The sequence below is a fragment of the Stigmatopora argus genome, chromosome 1 (genome assembly GCF_051989625.1).
Source record: "Stigmatopora argus isolate UIUO_Sarg chromosome 1, RoL_Sarg_1.0, whole genome shotgun sequence".
Classification (NCBI taxonomy): Eukaryota; Metazoa; Chordata; class Actinopteri; order Syngnathiformes; family Syngnathidae; genus Stigmatopora; species Stigmatopora argus.
Window position 1 is genome coordinate 28,289,027 of NC_135387.1, and position 12,070 is coordinate 28,301,096.

Genomic DNA, 12,070 nt, shown 5'->3' on the forward strand with positions numbered 1-12,070 from the left:
GACTAATTGGGCGCCCTGTACCCTCTGGGGAAAATTGTGCTCCATGTAAGTAAATATGTGCTGCGTTGCGTTTGTACGGTTTATTATCACTTAATAAGGGGAATTGCAATGATTAATAAGCGGAGCAATTAGCCGAGGTTGACATTCATGATAAAACGATGAAGTCAAAAACCTTTAAGGCCAAAAAATTCAGAAAAATGCCCATAAACAACACTGCATATGACATCAGTTCTCCCCATATAATACTTGTATAGACCTCCCTTTACATACAACCTTATATAATTGATCATGTTTCAATAACTAAGTGTCATACATTTATCAAACACAAACCATTATCACGATAATAACAGAATCAAACTACAATTACTATCCTGAATATAAAATAAGAAATTCTATGGGAAACACAACAGCGGTTATTTCTATTGAAAAGTGATTGAATTGAATGCTTTTATTGTCATTATACAAGTCAAATGACCACAAAGTCCACAAATACAACAACAAACAAAGCAGCCCAAATCCATCATCTGACCTATATTGAGTCTCATCTTCATTTTTGGGGGGGCAACCACTCCCTAACTTCTCCTTGTTCTCAATCCTGGTCACGGGGAATGACAATTCTAGCCAGCTATGGTGAAAATACACGATGGAACATTTCCGAATCGTCAAAGAAATGGTTGTGGTCGAGACCCAAGAACCAAATCATCTGTAATAGTGGCTGTTGAAAACCTCATCACACTGTGAAAATGCATCACTAAAAGCCCTTCGGTATTCATGCCACAAGAAGCTGTCAAGAACAATTATGTCATGCGGAGTCATCGGCAATTGAAGCTCACGCCATGTTTAAAAAAATAAAAAAAATACTGCAAAATGAGCAGTCTATTTCCCTAATCAGACAACTTGACAGTTCCACTTGTCAGAAATGCGGAATTCAAAAATTGACAGTCTGATCAGAAAAATGCAAATTTGTACATGTAGCAATTTGGAAGCTTTTCCATTCATTCATTTTCTAAACCACTTATCCCACATGTGTCAAAGTGGCGGCCCGGGGGCCAAATCTGGCCCGCCACATCATTTTGTGCGGCCCGGGAAAGTAAATCATGAGTGCAGACTTTCTGTTTTAGGATCAAATTAAAATGAAGAGTATAGATGTATGTTAAATGTCCTGATTTTTTCCCTTTTAAATCAATCATTGTAATTTTTTAATGCATTTTTTTCTGTGTTTTTAGTTCAAAAATCATTTTGTAAAATCTAAAAATATATTTAAAAAAAGCTAAAATAAACATTGTTTTAGATCTATAAAAAATCTGAATATTCAGGGCTTTTAATCCGGTTCTTTTAATCCATTTATAAAAATAAAACAATCTAAATATTATATCTAAAATGGTCCGGCCCACGTGAAATCAAGTTGACGCTAAAGTGGCCTGCGAACCAACCCGAGTCTGACACCCCTGACTTATCCTAACCAGGTTCGCGAGGGGTGCTGGAGCCTATCCCAGCTAACTACAGGCACCCTGAGTCGGTGGGCCACCAATGGCAGGGCACAAGGACAACCAATCACAGCTAGGGGCAATTTCGAGTCTTCAACCAGCTAGCCTAGCATACATGTTTTGTGGATGTGGGAGGAAACCGGAGTACCCGGAGAAAACCCACGCAAGCCCGGAAAGAACATGCAAACTCCACACAGTGAGGACCCACCTGGGAATCGAACCCAGGGGTGCCGGGTCGCCCATACCGCTTATTCTCACAAGGCCCGCGGGGGGTGCTGGAGCCCATCCCTGATTAGACAAAGAATCGAGCCATTCGGTAATCTTAGACAGGTTTAACATTTCTAGAAATCAGTGTAAATTGGGTCAACGACCTTTGACCCCTGGGAGAAGGCCCACATCTGGTTGTATTTGAGAAAGCCAACAAACATTTTAGCTCACTATGTGTAGCGCTTTCAAATTTGCAGTGATTACCCGTCTTTTTTCCAAAGTACTGTCCACTTAAAGCGAAATATTTGACACCCCCCCCCAAAAAACAATCTTTTTATATCCATTAAACGTTTTTCTTAGGAAGAGCGTGTGACTTTTTAATACACGTTAATACACAGAAGCGGCATCTCTTGATGGAAGAAGGTGGGGTGAACTCCGGGTGTGGCTTTTGACAGGGTGCCTCTGGGTATTACAGTGGTTTAGACTTGTTAACGTTTAATTCCTTAAATTCCTGCAGCGGCTTTGAGCCTGGGAGAACGTGACTTTGTAACGTTAGCGCACGTGACAGAAAATCTTTGGCTATGGGCACCTTCACTTTTTTAGGGATATCGAGGTGTTCCATATGATTCAGGACAAGATGGCGGATGATGGGCAGCGTCGGATTCTGACGGGTTTCCAACTTGCGAGGCAATGACGCAGATTTATGAGCAATCCAAGCAATATTTTAATAGAAATGAGACACTTGCAAAACCATTTTGGGAGAGATTTGGTGTTAAGATCAGAATCGATCTAGTGGTCACGTGACAGCAAATGGGCAGGCGGCTATTTCCCAATTTCACTGTACTTGTTACGATGACAAATGAAGATATGAGGCAAACATGTCCGCCGGGTGGGGCAATGACTCTTACGAAATTATTGACAGTGATATATCATCACGTAATATCGGAAGCAAAGCATTTCTTGCCTTTAATATAGAGTGATTTATTTATTCTGTATTCATTCGACGACAATACGGCAGATCCGCGGGTTGCCCGGGATTGCCCCAGCCGACTAAAGGCAGGACTCCACCCTAGACTGGTCGCTAGACGACCATTTGCACACACAGCCACCGAGCGGGAATCGAGCCCACGCGTGTCCGCACCAAAGTCAGGCGAGTGAACCACTACACCAAGGGTGTCAGACTCGGGTTGGTTCGCGGGCCGCTTTAACGTCAACTTGATTTCACGTGGGCCGGACCATTTTAGATATAATATTTAGATTTTTTTAAATAAATGGATTAAAATAACTGGATTAAAAGCCTTGAATATTCAGTTTTTATAGATCTAAAACAATGTTTATTTTAGCTTTTTTTAAATATATTTTTTAGATTTTACATAATGATTTTTGAACTAAAAACACAGAAAAAATGGATTAAAAAATTACAATTATTGATTTAAAAGGGGGGAAAAATCCGGAAATATAATATACATCTATACTCTTCATTTTAATTTGATCCTAAAACAGAAAGTCGGCACTCATGATTTACTTTCCCGGGCCACACAAAATGATGCGGCGGGCCAGATTTGGCCCCCGGGCCGCCACTTTGACACATGTGCACTACACTATCAGGTGGCTATTTGTCATTACAACAAGCCCGGCAACTTGAAAGGTTAGCATGTCGGCCTCACGGCTCTGGGGTCCTGGGTTCAAATCCAGGTCGGTCCACCTGTGTGGAGTTTGCATGTTCTCCCCTGGGCTTGCGTGGATTTTCGCCGGGTAAGCCGGTTTCCTCCCACATTTCAAAAACATGCATGGTAGGCTGATTGGACACTTTAAATTGCCCGAAGCTACGAGTGATTGGCTATTTGTCTCATTGTTCCCTGCGATTGGCTGGCCACCAATTCAGGGTGTCCCCTGCCTCTGGCCTGAAGTCAGCTGGGATGGGCTCCAGCACCCCCTGCAACCCTAATGAGGATAAAGCGGTTCAGAAAATGAATTAATGGTTACATTGCTGGTCTAAAAATACGGGCATTCGCCATGTTGAAAAAAAGTCGGTATCGGGACAACCCGAATACAAACAATTGTATTTTCTGTGCCATACAAATCAATTAAAATGATATCTAGTTCATAAAGCCTCATCTCAAACTAAAGACACAGATAATAAAGTTGAAATGCTCGTATGATGTGGAACGGAAAATGAATGAATAAAACGTATGAATAAAAGAGAAGATTTTACAATATTTAAAATATAGGTGTCTAAAAATAAAGTTCATTTTGGGGAGTGCCTGTCACTTAAACACATTAAAAAGACCACTTTCAATATTATTTGACAGTACCAAAAAACTAGGAAGGCTTGCTTAAATAATTCTTCACCAAAATAACTTTGGAACCACAACAGATGTTGTTTCTATTTCCTACCAAACACCAACCACACCTGCATCCTTCCAGCGGAGCATGATTACCCGCATTTACATGGGGTCAAGACTTAAACCCGCGTTATTCCAAGCCTGTGAGAATAATCGCCTTCTTTGTTCTTTTCTGGTCTGGTCTGGCCTGGCCTAAATCTCGGCTATTTCCAGTCCTTTTATTTACAGATCCATATACTACACAGGATTGTTTTGACGAGGTGTCGTTAATACTCAACGATCCCAGAAGTGCATACCCGATCTTTTTCGGCACCGTTATTGCAGCTTAACCTTTGTAGAAACATTTTTTTCTATTAGCGATAGAACATCGGCAACCGCCAACATGGAAGGCTGAATTATTCTGGGTGTGCGGGTTGCCTGTGGATAGTAAATGGCCTGTTTAAAGCCTGGTTTATAATAATAAACTTTGGCAAAACCTCAGCGGGCCTCTGTCGTAACCGTTCTACCTGCTGTTGAGAAATAAAATAAAATTCAGATTTCAACTCGGGTGAGGCTAACAAGAGATTTTGTGTGCTATTTATACCACTTCTTTCTCCCCACCCATGAGAAAACCCAGGGAAACTCCATGTTGGACCAAGAGTGGAAAAACTAAGACCATGGGTGTTAAAGTCAGTTTGGTTCGTGGTCCACATTCGTGCCAACTCCATCTCCTGTTTATTTTTGGACCAAAAATTGCATTGAATTCAATGCTAATATTGTCATTATACCATACCTGTCATATTGTCATTATACCATACCTGTCATATTGTCATTATACCATACTTGTCATATTGTCATTATACCATACCTCCCCTATTGTCATTATACCATACCTGCCCTATTGTCATTATACCATACCTGCCCTATTGTCATTATACCATACCTACCACATTGTCAATATACCATACCTGCCATATTGTCATTATACCATACCTGCCATATTGTCATTATACCATACCTATCATATTGTCATTATAACATACCTGTCATATTGTCATTATACCATACTTGTCATATTGTCATTATACCATACCTGCCATATTGTCATTATACCATACCTGCCATATTGTCTTTATACCATACCTGCCATATTGTCATTATACCATACCTGTTATATTGTCATTATACCATACCTATCATATTGTCATTATACAATACCTGTCATATTGTCATTATACCATACCTGTCAACCTGGGCTCCCCTTATTAATGATTGCCATTCCCCTTTATTAACCAATTAAAAACCCGTACAAATGCAACGTGGCATATAATTACTCACACAAGGCGCACTTAAATGTCTAAAATTTTCTACAAAGTGGACAGGAGTGCCCAATCAGTATGCAGTAAATTCAAGATTCTGTAGATGTCGCTGTATGACCCTGACATCTTGAAATCTGGGTACATTGCTCGCTGACACGCTATATTTATATAGTAAAATTAGTATTATATTATTATTTTAAAAAATAAAGTTTGTTTATTGTTTTTCATTAAAAAATACGGTTTTATAAATTAAAACATTTTTGATAAAATGGACTTGTTCCTTTTTTATGTCAATAAATCGTGGGTTTATTATGCTAAAATTCAAATAAAATTTAGAAAATATTTCCTTTTTTAAGAAGAATAAAATTAAGTAAATAGTTTTTTTTTAAATTTTGTTTGTTGTTTTTTTAATTAGAAAACAGGTCAATTTTTACAGCACGATTTTTGATCAAATGGACTCATGTCATGAAAAAAATCGAATGAAATTTAGAGAATATTTACTTTTTTGTTGTTTTTCAGAAAAGAATCAAATTAGTTTTTTATCTTTATTTTGTTTGTTTCCAATTTTCTTTATTTTTTTAATTAAAAAAATATAACAATGTTGATAAAATACACTTACTTTTTTGCTTTTTAAATGAAAATCAAAATATAAAAGTGAAATATTTAATGTTTTTCAGTTTTTTTGACAGAAAAACGACCTAAAAACCAAATTATGACGGACACCTTGTTCGGCATGTTCACCGTCACTGACACACATTTGTAGGAAGCAAAGGTGACAACAATAAGTCCAACTTTGTCTCGGATGCAAACGAGTCACAAAGGAAAACGGACGTCCCCCTCAAAAAGCAAAAAAAGACCCTGCCGCTTTTATGACCGCATTGTTCAGCCTCTATAGGGAAACCCCCACCCAGAGCCATAAACGGCCTCCATTTTGGAGCTGGGCTATATGTGGCGAGATTAAAACACCAAGCTGCTTCCTAACAATTTCACGGGCGATTCCGTTATCGGATGCTAACGAGGGAATTCGCTCCTGGAAAAAAGAAAGCGGCTCCCGGATTTGATTCGGGGTTCGTTTGTGAGCCGGCTTTCACTCGGGCAGAAAATTCAGATGTGCGATGATAAGAGGTGAAAAAACAAACACAAAAGCAATCCTCTAATCCCCCTTCTAAGACCCCCCAACCCCCTCTTTCCTTCCCACCGTCTCTACCTGGCTGATTGAGTTCCGAGACACGCGTTTGCCAACCTTTTTAGAGCAGCGGCACACTTTTATTTTGAAAGAATCTCAATGCTCACCACCATCTGAAAATCATTTAAAATGAACAATATAAAGTCATTCTTATCTAACTTTTATCAACAGGAATCAAATACAGTAATCCCTCGAATATCGCGTTTAATGTAGACCGGAAATGGCCGCCATAATTGAAAAATTGCCAAGTAAGGTCACCCCTATTATCACTACAGTCTTCCCTCGATTATCGCGACTTCACTTATCGCAAATTCACTTTTTCACGATTATTTAAAAAAAAAAAAAAAAATATTAGTTCATAAAAATATGAAAATCCACACTGAAACTTCTAAGCAGAAGCCACTCTTGCTTGTAAGACTCAGCACTAAAAGGAAAAAAAAACTTAGTTATAATAGGGATGACCCTACCTGGCGATTTTTTCAATTATCGCGGCCATTTCCGGTCTACATTAACCGCTATTATTTTTCTGCAGTGCTGAGTCCTAGTAGCAAGAGTGGCTTACGCTTACGAGTTTCAGCATGGCTTTTCACATTTTTATGAACTTTACAAAAAAAAAAAAAAAATTGTAGAAAAAATATTGCAAAGTAGTGAATTTGCGATAATCGAGGGATTACTGTACAGTAGTCACACAACTCATTGACGGCGCTAGACGTCAATGATAGCAAATAAGTTAACATTTTGGGCCAAATATAAACACATCAGATTGAGTTGGCATGAATGCGGCCCAAGAACCAAACTGACTTTGACACCTCTGAACTATAAATCATCCAAAATGACCAACATTATCACTAAAAAAATGATGACTGAATCGAGGGTACGGCTTATATGCGCACAAATTAGACTTTCATTCATCAAAAAAGAGGCTATTAATCTCATTGTAAAGACATTTTAAAAGAAGTACCGTATTTTTTCGCATATAAGCCGTATTTGTAACATAAAAAATGATGACTAAATCAAGGGTACGGCTTATATGCGCACAAATTAGACTTTCATTCATCAAAAAAGAGGCTATTAATTGTAAAGACATTTTAAAAGTACCGTATTTTCTCGCAAATAAGCCGTATTTGTAACAAAAAAAATGACTAAAGCAAGGGTACGGCTTATATGTGCACAAATTAGACTTGACAATGCGGCTAATACGGTCATTTATTTCAAAATAGAGAAAAAATAAACGGGATGAAATGCAAATCAAAATTTATTTTGGTGTCAATGAATGAAATTCAAGAAAAAAAAAATATCTTGCATAAAGGAAAACAGACTTAATAGGGGCTCTCGAGAACCGGACTTGGCCAATTTCCCGTCACTGCCGGCCGAATGGGAGCCCCTGGTGAGGCCGTTTCCGGCCGGCGGGCCGCGGGTTTGATACCTCTGAGTGATATCGTGGGCAAGCAGAAACTCGGGAGAGCAGAACAGCTGTGCTGTGTAACGGGCGACTTTTGAGACGTAGACTCCCACGGTGCTCATTGGTGCCATGATGGATATTTATTAGACGGGAGGAGGTGGCTCTCTATCTATACTGAAACCATATGTGGTGGGCTCCCACCGCCGGACCCTACTTATCAACACCCATGTGAGCTAAGTGGTAACAAAGCCTGGGCTCTCACGGAGGTAAGAGACCAGGCTCGGCTGGAGTCTGGATGGGGGGGGGCGCAGTGAAGGATTAGCAGCCCCCCGCTGTGTGGAGTTTGCATTTTTGTCCCCAGGCTTGCGTGGGTTTTCTCCAGGTACTCCGGTTTCCTCCAACGTCCCCAAAACAGGCATGCTAAGTTAGCTGGTTGAATACTTACCGTATTTTCACGACTATAAGGCGCACTTAAGTCTTAAATTTTCTCCAAAATAGACAGGGCGCCTTATAATCCAGTGTGCTTTATATATGGGAAAAAAATTAAATGTGTCATCCATTGAGGGTGCGCCTTATGATGCAGTGCGCCTTATAGTCGTGAAAATACGGTAAATTGCCAAACTAGCTATGATTGGTTGTCTTATGTCTCCTTGAGCCCTGCGATTGGCTGGCCGCCAATTCAGGGTTTCCCCCGCCTGGTGTCCAGCACCCCCCACGACCCTCCTGGGGATCAGCGGTTAAGAAAATGAATGACTTTTTGAATAGTTAATTTTGAGAAGCACAGTGAAAAACCATGCCGCGCTAATAAAAAACCAGCAAGAAATACTTACCGTATTTTTTGGACTATCAATCACATCTATAAAAATATATATATATATAAAATGAATTCTGAAAAATAAATAAATAAAGAATAAATCGGCAGCCCGGTGGTGAGTGGTTAGCGCGTCGGCCTCACAGCTCTGGGGTCCTGGGTTCAAATCCAGCTCATGTCCATCTGTGTGTAGTTTGCATACCTGTGTGAGTTTTCTCCGGGTACTCCGCTTTCCCTCCCACATTCCAAAAACATGCATGCTAGGCTAATTTAGCACTCTAAATTGCCCCTAGCTATGAGTGATGTGTTTGTCTCGTTGTGCCCTGCGATTGGATGGCTACAGCACCCCCCCGCGACCCTAATGAAGCTAAAACAGTTCAGAAAATGAGATTTTGGCAGCCTAGTTGGAAGACATAACGGTCGTCCGGATGAAAACGTAACTACGACGTGTCACTCGACAAAAGAAATGAGTTTGACGCCCCTGTTTGAGGCCGTGTCATTCATTATCACTCATCTCGGAAGGGGGGGGTTGCTAAGGGGGAGGTGAACGGAAAGTGTCGCTCTGAGGCCGCCACAACCGTCTTGCAACGCTAGATAAGCCCAGACCGCCTGTTACGTGATGTGCTCCCTTTTTTTTCTCTAAGTGTCCAATTAGCATCCAGGTTCAGTGCGTCTTATGGCAGAAGCAGGAATAAAACGCAATTTAACATCGCGTTAGCATCAAGTAAGAACGAAAAAAAATGATTTTAGAGTAAGGAAGTGCCAGCAACCATGTGACCGAAATGAAGCAAAAAGAGGAAACGCCGTGTGACAAACTGATGTTGAAGTAGGACAACAACGACTGACGTGTGCGTAACAAAAGCGGAACGATGGCCATCCAATCGCAGGGCACAAGGAGACAAAGGACAACCAATCATAGCTATGGTTAGGACAAAGTGGCGGCCCGGGGGCCAAATCTGGCCCGCCGCATCATTTTATGTGGCCCGGGAAGGTAAATGATGAGTGCCGACTTTCTGTTTTGGGATCAAATTAAAATGAAGAGTATAGATGTATATTACATTTCCTTATTTTCCCCCTTTAAAATCAATAATTGTATTTTTTAAATCATTTTTTTCTGTGTTTTTAGTTCAAAAGTCATTTTGTAAAATCTAAAAATATATAAAAAAGCTATCTATAAAAGATCTATAAAAAACGGAATATTCAGGGATTTTAATCCAGTTCTTTTAACCCATTTATTAAAAAAATCTAAATATTATATCTAAAATAGTCCGGCTCACGTGAAATCAAGTTGACGTTAAAGCGGCCCGCGAACCAACCCGAGTCTGACACCCTTGGGTTAGGCAATTTAAAGCTTTCAACCAGCTAGCCTAGCATGCATGTTTTTTTGGAATGTGGGAGGAAACCGGAGTACCCGGAGAAAACCCACACAAACCCGGGGGAGAACATGTAAACTCCTCACCTGGGAATCGAACCCTCGACGCCAGAACTGTGAGGCCAACCCGCTAACCACTTGTCCAAAACTCAAATAAACATTCATTTTCTGAACCGCTTATCCTCACAAGGGTTGCAGGGGGTGCTGGAGCCTATCCCAGCTAACTACAGACACCCTAAATTGATAGCCAGCCAATCGCAGACCACCAGTAGACAAAGGACAACCAATCATAGCTAGGGGCAATTTAGCGTACAATTAGGCTAGCATGTATGTTTTTTGGGATATGGGAGGAAACTGGAATACCCAGAGAAAACCCACACAAGCCCAAAGGGGAGAAAAGGCAAACTCCACTCAGTGAGGACCCATCTGGGATCGACCCCGCGACCCCAAAACTGCGAGGCAGCCGCGCTAACTGACATGAAAAGATACCATAAGCATAAAAATAGAACTGTACATTAAAAGAGAAGTAAGCCAGCAATGATGTACTTTCAGATGAGTGCAATTTGCAAGGGTACAAGCATATTTATGCATAAAATGATATATGTATCGTTAAAAAAAGGGCTTTATTTTGGTTTGAAAGGGAAAATGAGGAAGATTGTTTATGATGAGCACGTTGTAATTATGCGACTTTTTGTACACCTGGTCAATCAAACTCAGTAATGGCGTCCGTGTGTATTTATGTATACTATCATTATGTCTATTTTTTTAACAGCATAAACAAAAACAAAGCTCCAAGTGCGTGTATTTTAAACCCACTGAAGTCATGAAAAATGTAAATAAATAAAAAAGTTAAACGGAAAGGAGCAGAAAGTGCTTTAGTGATGTCCACGCCAAACAAACAAAAAACGTTAATATTGTTTGAAAATCGACAAAGGACACAAACAACGTGAAACAAAGATGAAATTCGCCATATAAATGTTGATATTAAAAGTACCGAACGCCAAAAAAAGACGTTTTAATCCATCAAAAAAAGACACATGTTGACTATTCGTACTCGAACTCGCTCTACGAATGTAAATATTGTTGATCCGAATTCGGCGTGCTTTTCCGGGGGAAGCAAAATGAGTTAAAAATAAATAAATAATTCTTACCGACTGAAGGAAGAGTAAAGTCCGCACGTAATCCCGCTCGGTGTTTAACATTTCGTTGAGGACGCAGAGCCGTAGTCGCTGCTGTCGCTCCGACTCCTTGACGGCGTGGACGCCGTGGACGGCGGCGTGCAAGGCGGCGTGGACGGTGGCGTTCTCCGGGTGCCCGTCGTCCTCCTCCATGCTGGCCGAAAAGAGGTGAAGCTTCTTGGGAAGGGAGGGAAAGTCGTCACCTGGCTCCCCGTGGAGCCTCAGTCCATAGCGAAGCGTCCGCTCCAAAGTCCCCCGAGGCGAGGCGGAGATGCTCCGCGGACCACGCGTGAAGCTTGAACCGGCACGAGAGGTGAATGAGACTGGGAGGGAAGGGAGGGAGCTCCGCGCAGCTGAGAGACCTGAGGAGGGGGGAGCATGGGGGAGGAAGGGGCGAGGAAGGGCCGCTTGACTTTCTGGGGGCCTCGACTATCCTCTAGTGGCCACTCAATTGGGTTTTTTTTGTACTATGTAGTATATTTTAAAAATATTTATATATTAATAATTGGACATCTATAGCTGTAAATGGCATAAGGTGAGTTTTTAAAAGTGTACTTAAAAGATGGGATTCATGGAATGAACGTATTTCTGTAAAAAAACAAAATGATGAATATTTAAAAAATATTTATATACTATTAAAACAACAATATTTTATTTTGACAATATTTATATATTATAATAATAATTGGACATCTATAGCTGTAAATGGCATGCTGTGAGTGGATGCTATTTTTTAAATAAAATGTACTTAAAAGATGGGATTCATGGAGTGAATGTATTTTTT

At 40.5% G+C, this 12,070-nt stretch overlaps 1 protein-coding gene across 2 annotated transcripts in view; it reads right to left on the bottom strand.

Annotated features, from left to right (window-relative positions):
* The window catches only part of prex1 (phosphatidylinositol-3,4,5-trisphosphate-dependent Rac exchange factor 1), a 125,608-nt gene extending 113,920 nt beyond the window's left edge, over nt 1–11,688 (bottom strand). For both annotated transcript variants that reach the window (XM_077614431.1, XM_077614423.1), the window contains exon 1: nt 11,260–11,688. In XM_077614431.1, coding sequence (XP_077470557.1) covers nt 11,260–11,439 — 180 coding nt within the window. In that variant the 5' untranslated portion in view covers nt 11,440–11,688. The remainder of the gene's footprint in view (nt 1–11,259) is intronic.
* Nucleotides 11,689–12,070: the final 382 nt, after the last annotated feature.